This window comes from Telopea speciosissima, chromosome 10, assembly GCF_018873765.1.
Source record: "Telopea speciosissima isolate NSW1024214 ecotype Mountain lineage chromosome 10, Tspe_v1, whole genome shotgun sequence".
Classification (NCBI taxonomy): Eukaryota; Viridiplantae; Streptophyta; class Magnoliopsida; order Proteales; family Proteaceae; genus Telopea; species Telopea speciosissima.
The window spans coordinates 6494218-6512461 of NC_057925.1; the positions used below are offsets into that span (position 1 = coordinate 6494218).

Sequence of the window (18244 nt, forward strand, 5' to 3'; positions counted from 1 at the left end):
TTAAACATTAGTTCTCATTAACCTAATTAGGTTCATAAATCTCCACTCAAGATAGGTTAAATTTTCCAAAAAATAGATTAACTAGTTGCATAATACGTATAACCAACAAGTGTATAGCAAATAACGTGGTCTATGAAGACTGGTCATTAATCGGGCGGTTACTAAGTGCCTAACACATTCTCAACCCATAATCTGACACTTATCAAGAGATATGGGGCAAACCAACCATTGAGTCATTGAATAAATTTAACACCTTTTCTACGAAGGAAGGGTACCATTCATGGGTCCTAAACCCCAAATCTAGGTGGCGACTCCCATTTTTCACATTCAATCCCCTGAGGTTATCCTAGTCAACGGATTTCTTTCATCTAACACACCACACTTTAAACGTCAAATTAATGAGATAGAGGCCCAGATTTGTTGAAATGTTCTTGATTTCTAGACCATCTTCTTCAAATTTTTTTCCATCCAAACATGATAGATAGATGCACATTACTACGACCCATGGTGCCAATTCTTGATTTCCCATTGCAATAACATACTTTATATTTGAGTATAAGTATAATGGCCTAATATACATACATGAAGTGTATACCTATCTTTGGAGGAACTTTTTAAACCAAATGGCAGAATGCTTCGGATATCTCTTCAGTCCATTTTTGTAGTCCACATAATTAATACCAAAACGAACTGTGTATCCATCGCCCCACTCGAAGTTGTCCAGAAGTGACCAAGCAAAGTATCCCCTCACATCCACACCCTCTCTGCGTTCAGATATATATACTGTAGTCATTACCAAATATACGAAATAACTAAGCAAACACATAGAAGGCTCCCGTCACTGCAGAGTCTGGGGAGAGTCATAATGTACGCAGTCTACCCCTGCTTTCGCAGAGAGACTGTTTTCAAACTCGAACCCATGACCACTTGATCACAATGGAGCAACCTTACCGTTGCACCAAGGCCCGCCCTCACACCTTAAGAGGAAATATGGCAATTAAATTACACAATATTCTATAAAGAAATTCTCACTTGATGGCTTTGCGAATGAATATAAGATGGCGACGATGGTACTCTATTCTCATGTTGTCCTTCAGAGCTTCCTCCAACGTTAGTGTATCGTTATTGACTTCCGATACTCCTAATCACAAATCAAACTAATTAAACTGTTCATCAGTCCCAACCTCAGCAAGTTTGAGACATGGTTATTGGAAGAATCATTATTTGCCTCACCATTTTCAGTAATATAGATTGTTGGATTGTTGTATCTTTTCTTTGTAAGAAGCAGAAGCTCCCAGATTCCTCGAGGATACATGTAGAGCCAAGCCGAACCAGTCTGTTTAAATTTCATATTACATATGTTAGAAAAAACAAGAACCTAAAACGATGCAAAAAACAAAAAGTAATCACAAATAACAATCACACAGCCGCATACAAAGATTTGCATGATTAGGCAGGATTGTCTACGTCCATGGTGAGATTGTTATTGGTGAAACCTAATCTTACTTCAGAAAGTGCAGTATTTGGGGGATCTTCGGAGAGTTGTTTCGGCTATCAAAACGTTCCAGAAAGGCCTACAAGTGCATACAGTAGCGTCTAAGGCGCTATGTCCTATAGAGCTCATTGAGATCTTCAAAATGATTTGTATTTCGACATATGTTTAGTTCTGGTCCTAACCAGACCAAGTGGGTTTTTCAAGCTTCTGGAGGAATTTCTATACTTTTTGGGGTTTGGGCTTCTAGGATCCTTATCTCGTTGAGAGGGACAGGATGAGATTTGAGGGTTCGTAATCGTTCTTCAGAGAAGTAGTGAAACCAAGTTCTATCGCCGACCGTGGATATAGCGTACCTTCTTGGGGGTGAACCACGTAAAATCTTTGTGTTGTGTGTTTGTGCATTTGATTTTTCTCTTCTATTTTCGTTTTTTTTGCAAATCCCCATTTCTGGGCATTGTTTTTTTTATCAGAGATGAGATCTACTTCACTATCAATGGACAATAGGGTTACAGCCACTCGTCTCACACTTCTCTCCAATTGATTGCAGAGAAAGAACGCACACTACAAATACATAGCAAAACCCTATACGTATAGGAAGTTTACCGAAATACCCATATGGCCCCAATGCAAGCAACTGAATATGAGACATCATACGCCCAACAATATGGGATGATTTTAATCCTCTCCAATTCCTAAAGTTATGCAGTGTTGCAGTGCTAGGTGGAGATGTCGACACGTGACAAATCGGACATCCAACGGTCTAAGCTCATTGATTTTGAACTCGAATCGTTGAATGTCCGATCTGCCACATGTCAACATCTCCACCTAGCACTGCCGCACTGCACAACTCTAGGGAATTGGAGAGGATTATTTTCCCAACAATATGTATGTGTGTATGGCATTTACCAATTTAATCATTCATCAACACATTTCAATAGGTCATTAATTAACAAGTAGAAATCATATGGAGGGCTAGTATATATATTGCTAAGAATTCCTCTTACCTTTTGACCAATGGGGACCCCATGCCGCACCCCTGTCATGATAATACAAGGAATCTGTAATTAAATCGTTATGAATTCAAGCTTAATTATATTCACAAACCGGATTAGGGTTTTGTTTCAACTTACCCATGAGATTAGCGTGAAAATCTGTGAAATAGCTCTTGTTAACACTGTTACTGTAGGGAGAATTAGCTGCATAATTAGCAGTATAGTAATTTAGTCCCAAGAAATCAAAGGATCCTTTTACCATCACAGATTGCTCTTTCGAGAACTCCGGCAAGCGGTTTCCGAGCAGAGATCGCATGCTTTTTGGATAGTGACCATAGGCTAATGGTTGCATAAACCTATTTACAAGGGAAAATTAAGGACTTAGTTTATCACAAATGTTTTCATCAGTTTCTTGCTTGGATCTTGATTAGAATTCTACTTAATTGTTCATGGAACCTAACTAGATAGTCTATACTACTAAAACACTTAGAAATAAATAATAATAGTACTTAGTACTTACCATCCAAACATGAAATCAAGTGCTCGCTGAGCCGCAACATAGTTGGATACATCTTTGGAGAAAGGCACCATCCAGTGTGAGACTAATGTTATTCCAATTTTGCCCTTTTGTGAAGCCTGCACCACCACCGATTTCACAGTACACCATTTTGATCGATCAATACACAACCTAACTCTCTTAGACTAGATTATCATAAAGAAAGTGCAAAACCTCAATGGCTGAAATTTAGTACTGGGCTTGAACATTTCTGTGTATTTATAGGGTCTGAAAACTATGAGCATGGCCTTGCGAGGTTTCAGAAATCCTTGGGCAAGTATTAGGGTTTTATAGTGTAAAAGTGGGCTTGGATTTAACCTTAGGGATCTGGTTTTCCTACGGATCTTTATGCCCTCAATTTACCTGCCCCTCAATTTCCTCAATTCCATCTAATAGAGGGCGGAAATGACCACCCTACCCCCTGCCCGAACACACTGCCCGGGTGGGATCTACCTCCCTCTATTAGAGGGAATTGAGAAAATTGATGGGCAGGCAAATTGAGGTGATAATTTTTCGTGTTTTCCTACACAAATATTAAAGAAAGGATCTCTACTTAGCAGCTTTTCTCAACGAACACCTGGATCCACCACTTGGTAAGTTAGATGGAGCTGAAATTTTGTAGACAAGTAGACTCCCATGATTCCCCCTCACGTACTAAATTTCAAACAAACCCGAGTTTGTCAAGTGGCAAAATAAGGAATCGAAAAATCTAGGACTACCAGAGAGCATGGTATCAAATGGTAGGGTCAATAATTGAAATGAAGGTTGAAATTTGACACGTGATCTATTCAGACCATTCTCTAGATATCCAATGGTCAAACTTTCCACATCACTCTTCTATGTGGCAAAACTAGGCGTGTTGGTTAAGTAAATTCTTTCCTAAATCGTGTGTAAAAACCTTTCGCTAAACTTTCAACCCTAACATTATTAATAGGGCTCAAATTTTTTTGGATCTTCACAAAAACATGGAACATTAAAAAAATATATATATGGGAAAAGAACGAAGAGCTATAAGGCTATGTTTGGATGTCAAGAAAAAAAAAGAAAAGAAAAAATTCAAAATATTTTAGTATTAGTATGTAAAACCTCCTAACCTGATACTTGTCCTTGTACACTTTAACAGCGGCTGCATGAGCAAGAAGCTGGTGGTGGCCTGCCAAATATGGCTCTGTTGCTGAATTCCCACTGCTGCAATTTCCTACAAATTTAGAACACCGGCCTGGTGCATGGATGCCCAAGTCATATCCTCCAATGCTGAGGGACCATGGCTCATTCAAGGTGATCCAATGCTTCACTCGATTACCAAACTCTCGATAACATAGCTCCGCATAGTCACGGAAATCATCACTGTGTATTCATTTGGTATCATCTAGTTCATTAAGCAGGTTGGGGACTTAAAAACAAAAGATAGTTTTTTTTTTTGGTTACTTACATGATGTGAGGACTTAAGAAACCACCATACTCGTCTTCTAGGGCTTGTGGAAGATCCCAATGAAATAGAGTCACGAAGGGCCGCATACCTGCATATGATATCAAACAATGTAAGTGATGTGTATGTGTGTGTGTGTGTGTTTATAAGTAAGTGGGAAGTAGTTTGCTGTCCACACTCCCATGTGTCTATCTCTCTCCTCCTCAAAACAAGGGGGTAGAGGTGTCTTTTCATATGGGGAGGAGAGAGATAGACTCATGGGAGTGCTGGTGTAGGCCACAATCCCAGACAGAGAACTTTCTTCCTAAGTATATATAACAACCATTGGATATGAGCTCGTTGATGAGACCGTTGTAATATATGATTCCTTCCTCATTCACTCCCCTACTCAATTTTCCATCTGAAAGATAATTAAAAAAAAAAATCAAAATGTATCTGTAGTATATAATCAAGGAAAAATCTTGTTGTAATCAAAATTGGTGAAATAATTAGGTTGGAACTGTAAGGAATTTAGATTTAGCTACGACAACATTATCTTGAATTAAACATAAGGAGATATTTAAAAATAAATTCCAAAATAATATATATCCATGTAGCTGACCCTATTTAGTTGGAATAAGGTTGTTGTTATTGTTGTTGTTGTTGTTGTTCTTTTATTTTTACTTTTATTATTAATATTTTGTCTTTGCAAGGATCTATGTAACCGACCCCATTAATTAGTTTTTTTTTTTAATATATTTAGCGAAGCCAAAGATTTTTTTACCCCGAAAAAAAGAGGAAAGAATAATAAAAAATACAAAAAAAAAAAAAAAAAAAAAAAAAAACTAGAGAAACCTCCACAAAAAAATCAACGACGTATACCTATAGTTGAATCATGCTAGTAGGGAAATGCGCAGAAGATACAAGCAGATAGAGAGAACTCCAAAACACGAAGGCCAACACAAATAAGAAAAAAAGTTGGGATAAGGCTGAGTTGTTGTTGTTGTAGTATTATCTTTATCAAATATATGATCAAAGTCTACTCTAAAACTTGGTACTGAAGTATAAAAATTTAGGGAAAATTTCCGAAAGGCAGCGTGGCCGCTGTGTAAAGACACAAAGGGGAGCGAAATGACCGTCTCACCCCCATGAAGGGCGGTCATGACTGCCCTGTTGATGTTGTTGCTCACGCTCCCATCAGCTCACACGCCGGTGCAGGGAACCAGGGGCCACACTGCCTTTTGGAGAACCCTCTCCCAAAAATTTAATAATTAATGAAAATGAATTTTAGGATAAAGACTTCATGACCCAAATGTTTCCCCAAATCCTGAAATTAATAATAATAATTTCGACTGGTCACCCTTAGGTATCATTTCAAAGCCCATGAATGATGCATCTTTAGACATCACTTCAAGAATTTTTATCTGCTGCTGTAACTGGAGCGCTGTTGTGCACATCCAGTTACAACAGCGGATAAAGGTCCTCACTTCGAAGCCCATGAATGATGAATAGACATAATTAATGACCTTCAGCGGCTCACCTAGGAAGGCCTTCTGATATGACCCACTTTTATTGTTCCACTTCGACAAATCATATAACTATTCTAACCATTGGATAGATGGAAATGGTGTAAATTAACTATATATCAATTTCAAAACCTAATTCAATCAAATAGCTCCCTATGTATTCATAGTACCTCCATGTATTTCAATGCATGTCTAACTATACGTTTTCTGATCACTTTTCTACATTCTTTTAAAGCCCAAACCTGATTAGCTTTGTTTTGTTACTTGACAAACTCCGTCTAGACTAAACATTGATATGTAATCAGGGAATATTGAAGTATATCTTGTCCACAAATTTGGGACCCTAAACTAAATTGCCATATGACAAATATTGTGATCCCACTAGGATGACCTTCCAATGTGAACTACGCATGACAAGAACTTTTCATGTGTAATGGGATAGACACTTTTTCCTTTTATTTTGGAGTTCAGATCTGCTACCCACATAGGGACAGGTGAGGACAGATCTTAACCCTCCATGGGAGTGTGGGACCCGCCTATAGGGTGTGGGCTTTACCTAGAAACAAATGCAGCCTAAAATGTCCCACCTCATCCCACCCCCCACCCTAAAAAAGAAAAAAAAAAATAGGCATATAAAGCTGTCATTATATAGCATATTTTAAGGATCTAAAATCAAAGGGAAGAAACTATTACATGCCCTTAAATAAATTCAAAATGCAAATGTTCCACCAAAGAAATTGTATAGACCAGATAGAACGTGATAAGTTTTTCTCTAACTACTTGATTAATTAAATATTTATTTATTTAATCAACTAAGTTTTCGTCTAAGAAATTCTTTAATTAGTATCTCATCAATTCATTAAATGTGGCATTTGGGTTCCTCACTTTAAAGAACATTCTTTTTACTTTGTTTATATTTGACTTTCCAAGCTTTTCCCAAAGGAAGAGGAAGGTTACGGTGGGTTAAAGTGTAGAAACTAGTTATCTAATAATCAGGTTCAAATGTTCGATCAGCTCACCTATTCAAGTTTGTCCCCTACTTAATGTTCCTAATACCTTACTTGAAAAATCTATTAACAAAAAATTAAAAAATTTTCCTTTAGGCTCGGTTAGCTTTTTGGTAAAAAAAATAACATGTGAAAGAAAAATAATCAAGTTAATAAAAGAAGGGAGAGGGTTAGTTGAGCAAGTGTCATAAGGGACCACACCAATGGGTTGCGATAAAATGGTATAAATCATAGGAGAGCAGCAAGGTCATTTCATGTGAGAAGAAGAATGATAGAACCAAAGATACTAGTGTACCCTGTCTGAGCAGCTCAAAAAACCTTTTCCCATAAAAGAATTGGGGAAAGTTTTGTTGTACAGTCATGTGGCTCCTACATGAGTGCGGGGGGCAATGAGGTGGTGCTGCAGGGCATCCAACAAGAGGGGTAGGACAATCATTTCGCCTCCCGTTGTGTATGGGCGCAGTGAACGCGACCAAGTAGGCAGCACCATTATTTTCCCAAATGATTTTTACTTGAAGATTTTCCTTTTACATGGCTCTTAGAGTTTTAGTGGAAAGAATCGGACTCCTTTCCAGCGCACCCCCTAGCTGGAACATGTCTGGTGCGGCACCACAACTCGACACATGGTCGAGGTGCTGTTCGAACGACGAGAATGGATGCGCACATCTGAGCATGGAGCATATGCGATGAAGAGAAGGATTTCCAGCTCGATGGTGCACATCCATCTTTGCCATTCGAACAGCACCTCGGCCATCCAATAAATAGAGTCTTGTGTGAAATATCTAAAAATAACAGAGCTTATAATTTACCCATCTACACCCCTGCCTCCCCCAAAAAAAATAATAATAATAACTATAAGAAATAAGTACTTTTGCTAATATTAAAGACTCTTAAAAAAAAATTATCAATACTAAAAATCTACAAGAATTGATCAAATGGTCCAGATTAGCTACTTGGGTCCTAAAAATAAATTCTTAAAAAAAAATTGGCGGATGATCTTACGAGGCAGTAACCGGGGCCAAGAGATGGAGAATCTGTAAGCGTCCAATCCCATTTCCTTCATTATCCCTACATCTTCCTATTTAGAATAATAAGTAGTAATTTTATTCACTAATTAATCTTCATTAAAAAGATAACGAAAGGTAAATAAATCAGGGGGTAAAAGGGAGAAAAAGAGGGGCATTTCGTGGTAATGAAAGTTATAAAGATGAGGACTTTCTACCTGGTATTTGTGATAAGAATCATCGGCTACATCTCCATTACTATGATCCTTTATCTTACCTGCCACGCCACAATAGTATTTCTCAAAAACCAATAAATTAAGGACCGTCCAATTTAGAAATCAAATAAAAGGGTCACTGATGCTGCACTTTGTTAGTGGTGGGCCCTGTCACCGGCAACTTTCATTTTATACTATTAGACGGCTTTCTATCTGAACCGTCCAATAACTCAAGTGGGTGTGAAAAAAAAATCTATCAAGATTCTGTTTACGTTGTGGGAACCACATTTTCCATGTTGGTGATGTTGGTGGTGCTACTGTGCATATGCTACAGCTGGCCCTACCCATCATCTGCGTAAAATATTTTAAACCAGTTTTGACTATATGTCACTAAAGTTAATGACAGTTAGGAAGTTATTATATATATCACGACTGACTCACGTGTCGCCACATTGCATGTGGCAAACAGGAGTGGGACCATGTGACCCACCAATCACATTGTAAAAAAACCGCTTAAATTAATCGATCAACAATCATTTCCCCCACTTTGTTAAATTTGTCTAATTTGACGTTGGCCAAAAACATAACAAAGAAACCCTTTATTTTCTTGCTAGTATAAATTGTACTTTGTCCAAATTTTCTTTTAAAAAACAAAAGTTAAGTTTGGACTCGGGTGAGTCTGGGTGAGTTAACAACTCGGATCAACTCAAGAACATCGAACATAGGCACAAAGTGACTTAAGGTTAAACTATAAAGCAAGAGGTTCTCTTATCGGTCGGTTTCAAATTGTTATCTATTTCTTTAAAGTCCCTTATCGGACTATTATCAATCAAATCTCAATTTTTCATTTATAAAAAGGGATGATATTACGTGCAAATTGCACCCAGACACATGGGATGAGATGGATTATTCAATGGACGGTTGGAAAAGAGTTGGAGTTGAAGTTGGAGTTGGAATGAGAGTGAAAGTTGGAGAAGATCTTTTTCCAACACATAGATGTGATAAGGATAAGACTTATTCCAGCCCAGCAAAAACACCCAAAAACAGGGATTCGTCTCCTGCAGTGGCGGGAGCTGGAGCATCCAGCCCAACAAAACAGAGGATGGGGTAGTCATTTCCCATGTGGGGCCCAGGTGGGGCCCACCCATGAAATGACCACCCCACCCCCTGTTTTGTTGTGGTTTTGTTAGGCTGGACCGTTGGACGCTCCAGCTCCCACCACTGCAGGACAGGAGCTTTTTCCCAAAAACAAGGAGATTTGGTTATTTTTCATGGGACCCACTTGAATCCCACCTATGAAATGACCAAAACCACCTTCGTTTTCTGGGTTGGACCCTCCAGCTCCCGCCACGGCTAGCTGGAGGAGAGCCAAATTGCTTATTCCATGGCACACCCCGTTCTTATCCCTACTTGGGTGGGATAGCTACATTTATGAATCCTGCTCTGCACTGTTCCAAATTAGAACTCAGGCCTTAACTAGGCCTTACAATTTACAAATGCAAATTGTTTACCCTAAAGAGGTCTCCCATACATTCTGTGAACATTTCTCAGAGCTTTTGGCGATACATTTCCAAATTCTCAAAACCCCAAAGTCACAATTGGCTATGTAAGAGAGAGAGAGAGAGAGAGAGAGAGACCTGGATATCTTTGAGTGAAAACATCCCACGTACTGGGGCCTTTACCACCTTCTTGAGCTGCACCTTCATACTGAGAAAATAAGAAGAAGAAATTGAAGAGAAAGAAGACGATAAGCAATCAGAAATTAAAGCTTTGGTATCTAAAAAACTCAGAAACGTACATATTCACAGAATCCATGAACAGACCTGGTAAGAAGCAGAAGCTGTGCCAAAGATGAAACCCTCAGGAAAACTGCTCCGGTTGAATGAAACCGAGTCTTGACTCGCCACGGCCACCGAGTTGACCAGGAGGAGGAGGCAACCTAAGAGCAAAACTGGAGTTTCAGAGCCTCCAGTTGCCATATCACGGAGTGGCCGTCCGTCTCAAACTCTCAACCTTCCTGTCCTATTTGATGCTTCTCTTCTCAATGAAAGAGGAGATTCCTACTTTTAAACGAAAACAAAAGTTCGAAAATAAAATGAATTTTAAAATGGGAGAAAAAACGCCAGAGCTAGAAACGCCACCCGGTGCACCGTCCCTGCGCCTTGACACAGGGGCGCCACTTGACCAGACAGCCTAAAATGCCCTTCAAACTAGAGCGAACTGCTGATGTATCTACATCACTCTAGGACAGTCTTAAATTAAGGGTCTTATTGGAATTTTGAATTTTAATGGTTTTTTGGAGAATAAAATATAAGAAACTTTGGGGAAGAAAATGACGAATCTGGATCAGCTACCCACATGGGGACAGCCGGACAGGAGAGGACAGATCTGACCCCTTCATGGGGTGTGGATCCCATACCTTCATGAAGGGTTCAGATCTTTCCCCACCCGTCCCCTTGTGGATCGCAGATCTGAACTTTTGAAAATGACTAATGAACACAAAGGCTTTTGACTTTTCAAAGAGACAGAATGACCATTGATCTTCTGATATGTTGTCCATTACATTTTATTATCTACATGGGGAAGTAAATGACTAGTGAGCACGAAGGTTTTGACTTTTCAAAGAGACAGAACCATTGATCTTCTGATATGTTGTCCATTACATTTATTATTTACAATTCTACTTGGATTTAATTAATTTCTCATATAATGTTATACCTTGGGGAAGCGCTAAGAGGCATAAGTGGTGGCTGCCAGTACAGTAGAGTGCTAGCCTAAGTCTGAGACCCCAACCCCTAGTCTCCTCAATAGGAGACGATCAAAAAAAAATTTGTTATACCTTCAAATGTATATATTTATACACCCTATAGTCTTCCGTTCCCTCTTGTAACCCTAAATTGTATTTTGTCACACATGGCAAACTCAAATCCAGGATTTCAAAACAAGGAATCAGTATCTAAATTGGGTCTAGCACAATTTTGATCCAATTATATTCCATACCAATTAGAATCGATTGTGAATCAGTCAAATTCCACCTGAACCCTAGAAACACTGTATGGAACTATGGATCGGCCACTCTAGAATGCAAGAATTAGGATCAGGTTAGGCTGATTCTGGTTTGAATCAGCTGATTCACCCGATTTAATTCCATGTCAGATCAACCGAAATCAGTCATGAATCCACTAGATTCTGCTTGAACCCTAGAAACGTTGTGTGGATTGCTCGCTCTCTAACGACTAGAATTGGGTTCGAACTTAGCCGATTCAAATTATAATTGGCTTATTCACCCAAAATCCGATTCCAGTTTTTTAAATCTTTGTTCTGATTGAATTGAAACTTGAAATATTAATGACAAGCCTTGGTATTTATGTCCACAATTTTTCAACCTCATCTCATCTGAGCTACCACGCATCAGAAAGACTTAGAACCATAGTACTTTTTTTTTTTTTTTTTTTTTTTCACCAAGGACCACAAAAATACTAAGGAATTTAATTAGGCCTTATTGGGCAAAAATTGAGAAACAATACTAAGGAAATCCATGGACAAATCGGACACCAAAAATCCGTAGGCCCTGTTTGTCTAGAGGGATCTTAGGTGGGGTGGTATAATGCTGATGTTGCATTTCAAAATCCCACCCATACCTTATTTGTTAATTTAAGATGATGAACTTACAAAAGCTCTGGGGATATCATTAATTATTTTATCTATTAGTGTAATAATTTCAAAATTCCACTCCTTTGGTTACTGTTAAATGAAACAAATAACTTTACATCAACTTTACCTTAACATTTCTATTCAACAAAATCTCACTAACATGTGGGTCTCATCTTCTCCTCTAAACAAGCGGGACCCACTTAAAAATAGAATGGGCTATAGGACAGTTTAATTTGTAAAACAATGTGGTCATGTTATTAATGGAGAAGTACAATGATACAGCCATGCAAATTGCAATTTACCCCAAAAAAATAAAAGATTGCAATCAGCCAACAGCACATGGGCAGTGTCCTGATTAGCCCAAAATTAGGCTTTAATTCCGAAGGCCAGCTGGCCTCATACGTGTTTTTTTATTCTTTTCTTCCCCACTCTTTACCAGATAAACAAAACCTGTAAAGTCTAGGACTTCACCTATCTTGATTAATGATTCTCCATTGGGAATTTTTGTCCGATCTTGGACTTTGATGGGCCACAGCTCATTCCTAGATCTCAGTTGGGCTCCACTGAACCTTAGATGGGCCCGGAGGCTAATTACTTACCCATGAGACTATGACAAAGAATGAAAGAATTGACTTTTGTGGCTGCATTGTCTATTTTGATGGGTCACAGTTCGTTCTTTCATAGACTCAGTTGGGCTCCACTGAACCTTGGAAGAGAATTCTCTGTTAATTGTTAGATCAACTACCTCTTCCAAAGACTTTTTAGATGATACAGATGTTCAAGATGGAATTCTTACTGCATTAATGTGTACGGTATATCAAGAGCAATCCTGATAGCAATCCTGATACGAAAGCTCCAATCATGGTTTGTAAATCTCAGTATCAGGATCAGATCGGTGGATCGGATTGGATCCGCTGGATCGGGATCATCCAAACTAATGCCAAATATGACACATTTGCCCGTCTATTGTAAAAAAAATAAAAATCTAATTTTTTTTTTACCTTTTTACCCTTGTTTACATGTGGATCGGATCGGTCTCGACATGAGTCGACATATTGAAGTCCGAGATCAGATAAGATCAATTGCTAAACGTGTCAAGCTCAATCATCGACCAATTAATAATAAATTGTGGAGTAGTGGCCCGATGGTCATCCAACTGACACCAACCATTAATCGACGATATATAGTCCGATTAGCCTGTTTAAGCCCATTTAGACCAAGTATGGCCCATTTAAAGATCATTTGTAACCCAATTTGTCAATTAATCCATTTATAGTCCGATTATTAGTCCAATTACCTTCAGCCCAATTATGGACCTGTAATCAACCGAGCGAATATAAATATGATCATGCCCTAGACTTTCAATTAGCAAAATGGGCAAAATCGATACGGGACCTTAAATTGGTGGGGACCAATTAAATCCAAGCAAAGTTGACCGTGCTCGATCGATTGACACCCCTAGTCATGTACAAGAAATTGTTGTCCATGTTCCATACAATAACTGTCACACCCCTATCCCAATAAAGGATAAAATACTATAAATGGGGCATGATAGGATGCTTACCAACATCCTAACCACTACAAGGATCTCGATGAAGTGGTCAATGCACAGTCTTACACTAATATTAAATTACAATAGTATTAGAACGCGGAAAGTAAAGGAATATTTCATTCCAAAAGATCAGAAATGAGCGGAAGCGTTACAAATACAAAAGGTTCAAGTCTACGTGATAGACAATTTAATGCTTTACATTTCGACCCAAAAGTTTTACTAGGAACTGAAACTGTAGAAATACTACCAAATACATATACAATACCTACCCATGATAAACAAAATAACAAAAGATATAAATTGTGCCTCAATGGCACAGACCATGAGTGTACGCTATCATCAAGATCCAAAATCACGGGCTCCTATCAGTCCACATCAAAAGAAAGAAGATCACCATCATTCATCACCTGCATATAGCTAAAAAGGGTTGCGCAACGGGGGTAAGCTCCACTGAGCCCAATGAGGGGATGGGGAGTGCACATACATACATTCACATATAGTCCATGATGTATGAAATGTTAAATATATTTTTCCCCTAACAAACAATCTAAGTCATGGTATATGCTATTGTGATAACTCGGAAGACACTGAGGGTCACTTATCCTATCGCCCCAGTGAAACCTCAATTATCACGAGGGAGCCTACGCTGGTAGAAGCCATCATGACCACCCAGTGGCAGACCCCGATAGCCATCACTACCCCTGACCTGGCCTCTCCCGCCTCCACAGCTATCAGGTGCTCAGACTATCCAACACATAAACCCCTGTTGGCAAGGGTCGTAGCATAAGGGAGCATAAATCCTAGCCGCAGATATACTACATGCAAATCCTATCGTCCCGAGAGGTATTCCGGGTGCATCAACGTCCCATTCCATCTAGTACCCGGATATCAGCACGGCACGGCATATACAGACCAGGATGGTGAACAATGATTTTAATAATAAAAATTTTGGGTTCCGACACCGGCATACCCAGCACCATAACCCAATGAAATAAAGTAAAGCAACATATCAGCAATTCATCAATTTATATCCAACATAGTTTATATGCAAGGATGCAACATGTTAAAAATGAATGCAAGCATAAACACAATTATATGATCTATATATATATATATAACAAGCCCAAATGTCACCCAAAACCCACTCACAGTTCGTTTGCTTGTCGTTCGATGTGTTTTGTAAAGTTTCATTTGGTGCACGTACTCCCGTATAGATTTCAAAGTCTGAGGACGCATGAGAACAATGTTAGAAGTGTATAGGTGGGTCCCACGAAGGGTCACAACAGTTTATTTAAAGTTTGGGTCTAAACAACAGGGGCGGATGAAGGAACTGAGTCAGCCAAGTAAATCCGGTAGTTCCCCCGCCACCATTCTTTTGAAATCTGAGAAGATTTTCACCTTCAGCCTTTCATCCATGGAACCACAAGGGTCCCAGGGTTAGGGAGGTGAGTCCAAACCTTCGTTGGAGGTCCTAAACATCTAGCCCTTTATAGGACTTAGGGGATTCAAGGGATTGGATCCAACACCAATGTTTTCCCCAAATATTACAGACAAGTAATTCTAAATATGAAATCCTTAAGTCAGTCTGATTCCCAGCCTTCTTCGTGAGATCCAATAGCCTCATGAGGTAGGGGAGGGTGTCCTAAACCTTCCCAAGGGCATAATGTCTCATATCATTCATTGGTCTTGGGAGATCCCATAGATTGGTCTCTCCTTAGGATTTTCCATTCCTAGGTTAAAGTCACAAGTCCCTTAGGACAGCAAGGGGGTTTTGAGGACATCAAGGGTAGACCTTGGCACCTCGATAGGTCAATTAATTAATATATTTAGGGAGACCACTTTAGATGATAATTAACCCCCAATAAGATTTATTAAGTCTTAAACAAGCAGCCACAATGTGGGCGAGGTCACCGGACTAAAGTTATGTTCTAAAGTTGCTGTCAAAATACATCAGCTAGGTTTGGGCCCACTTTTGAGGGTCTTTTATTTGGATTGGGTCCACGATTACTTTAAAAAACTGTATCCCTTTGAGTCTATTTTACAACACAACTTGAATCATGTCGATACGATATGTATAGACAAAGTTATGGCCAAAATACTGAGCAGTGGTCATGTTGTAAACTGCGGGCTGATCCACAAACGGATTCTATTGTGTGAGTCCGCCCATACATCCGGTCGAACCCTGAGACACGTCCGAGACACACCCAAGGGGGTGGATCCACGGGAGGATGCACGATGGTGAGTCCGGTCCTTAGTCCGCTCGTAGCAGGAATGGATTTTTTAAGTTCGAACTTCATCCAAATTGATCCCCAATGCCTCCAATGGCTTTAAGGGCTTGTAGGAATGACTTCCAAGGTTCATTAGGGTCCTAAATATCCAAATGGCATAAAACATTAAGCCATCTATAGTCTATATCCAATTCCTCAACCCAAACTTGAGTTTTTGGGTAAAAATCTAGGTTTTCATGGCTTGGGTTGAATGGCACTTCAAAGAGAGGTGCAAGGGTGTGCAATGGCACCCAAAGGGACTAAGAACAAGCCCCAACACAAGAGCATTGGGTCCCAAGTGGAACCCAAGCTATTTCCAATCTCAAAATCCAAAACCCTAAGCTAGAAATTAGAGAAATGGAAAGGGAGAGATGGAAATCACTCACCTCCAATGGAGAACCAAAACCTAGGGCTAGGTGAGCCCCCTTTCACCTTCTTTTCTTCTTCTTCCTTTCCTTTTCTTTTCTTCTTCTCCTTCTTCCTTTCTTTCCTTTCCTTTTCTTCTTTCCTTCTCCGGACAGCAAGAGGGGAGGGAGGGGATGAGGTGTAGGAGGAGAGGACAGCAACTTCCTCTCTTCTCCCTTCCCTTCACTTCTTCTACTTCTTCTTCTTCTTCCTTTATTCTTCTCCTTTCTCTCCTCTAAGGTTTTAACAATTGGGAGAAATGAAAGAGCTTAAGAGATCCCTCCTCTATTTACCCCCCTTAAGGCTAAAATAACCAATAAATGTAAGCTCCCTAAACTACCTTAACTTTTATTCCCTTTTCCCTACAACAAGCCATGGTCCAACTATTGGGCCAAGATTAAACCCATGGTCCTTGAACCAACCCAACTTCTCAAACCTAAAAAGAACCTATTGGCAATAAAACAAAATGGGCCTTAGGGTCAGTTTAGTTAGGTGCCCTCAAACACTTAGTGGCCTCTAGGTTTAAATAGGTTTTTGTTGGGCTTTAAGTCTTGTTTGGCCATGTCTTTACCCATTAGGTCTAGTTAGTTAGTTAGGACATGTTTGGTTTAGCCTTAAGTCTCAAAAGACCTATTAGTCCTTAGGCTTTGTTTGGTTTTGAGTTAAATATAAAACTCATTAATTATTTAAGTTAAGTCTTGTGGGCCCACTTTCATGACCCAATTAATAACTTAATGGTAAGGGTGAGGGTCCATTTAGTCTAAGGGTCTAAGTATGGTGTCCGAGACACGGGAATGTGGTTCCCACAGAAAAATAAACCAAAAAGGCAGATAATAGCACTGGCGGATCATCGAGCGGTTTCATTTCGAGTGAGTCCGATCGTGACTCTGGTACTGTTGTCAGGGCCCAAACTTCAAGGAAAGCTACGGGGCTTTGGCCCACACCTCCAAAACTTCGAGGGGATTCTTATTATAATATTTTGAGTCCAAGGTTATCAGTGTTGACCATAGCCATAAGGCATTACCCTTCAGTAAGGTCTAAATTGCCCCGGGGTATTAGGGTATATTTTGGGTGCAGGTGTAACAATAACCCAGAAGCATCATGATATTTGGGTTCCTTAGATGGATCACCTTCCAAATTACATTAAAGAATTGTTCCTCTTCATGAATAGAAAGTCCCACCATGTTGATGCTCTTCACAGCCAAAATCTGTGGAAAACCCACAACACTCATCCATGGCTCAAACTATGAATATATATTCTCCTATCCTATAACAATATAATCCATTAGTTCAGGTACCAAAATCATACTTGGCCATTAGGAAATTAAGCTTTATAAACAAAACCCCTATGACCTCCCCAAGAATGTTCTCCTCACTGAAGCTGCTAGTAGCAGATTGAATCTTCTTACCATATGAGTTTTCATAATCTTGTATATATGCTGACTAAGCTAATTGATTCTAATTTATTCTTTCCATTACACAAAGCAATATCTTAGGATGTGATTAGGCAGTAATATGGGATGATTCATCCCTTGTATTTTGTAATAATCTTGTATAACTTCAACCCTCATATCAATGGATAAGACACACAAAATCTTTCCATTCATTTTATCATTTTATGCCAATCTTCAATATGCTTAACATGGTATCAGCCTAGCACGGTTCTAGGACACTTGCTTTTCTTCTCCAATGGACGGCACCACCACAACCCTCCCTGCCGCCACCGCTGCCACCACCATTTTACCTACTTCTCCTTATTTCCTCCACAGTTTCGATCAGCCGGGCACGCCACTCTTCACCCCGCTACTTGATGGCGATAACTTTCCAACTTGGAATCGCGCCATGATCATGGCTCTTGAAGCCAAGAACAAACTCCAATTTCTTGATGGCTCCTTGCCCAAACCGGAGCCAACTTCGGCCGATCTCTCTTCTTGGATTCGTTGCAATAGTATGCTTCGTTCTTAGATCGTTCACTCTACGGTTCCAACTATTGCACACAGTATCCTTTGGTTCGATACTGCTCGTGATGCCTGGCTCGACCTGCAGGCTCGCTTCTCTCAAAAGAATGCACCTCGAATTTTTGAGATCCGCCGCTCTATCTCCATTTTGCGCCAAGATCATGATTCCATCTCGGCCTACTACACCAAACTCAAGGGTCTCTGC

The 18244-nt window shown here is 39.6% G+C and overlaps 1 protein-coding gene across 1 annotated transcript; it reads right to left on the reverse strand.

Moving 5' to 3' along the window:
* Positions 1–526: 526 nt before the first annotated feature.
* LOC122641626 (beta-glucosidase 12-like) lies at positions 527–10223 on the reverse strand. The gene is made up of 13 exons (XM_043834912.1): positions 10027–10223; positions 9841–9910; positions 8207–8265; positions 7987–8062; positions 4795–4872; positions 4476–4563; positions 4138–4390; positions 3008–3123; positions 2626–2843; positions 2500–2531; positions 1234–1336; positions 1033–1141; positions 527–764 (listed from the first exon to the last, which is right to left on the reverse strand). Exons 1-13 carry the CDS (start codon positions 10180–10182, stop codon positions 596–598), a joined length of 1527 nt encoding a protein of 508 aa, XP_043690847.1. The 5' UTR covers positions 10183–10223; the 3' UTR covers positions 527–595.
* Positions 10224–18244: the final 8021 nt, after the last annotated feature.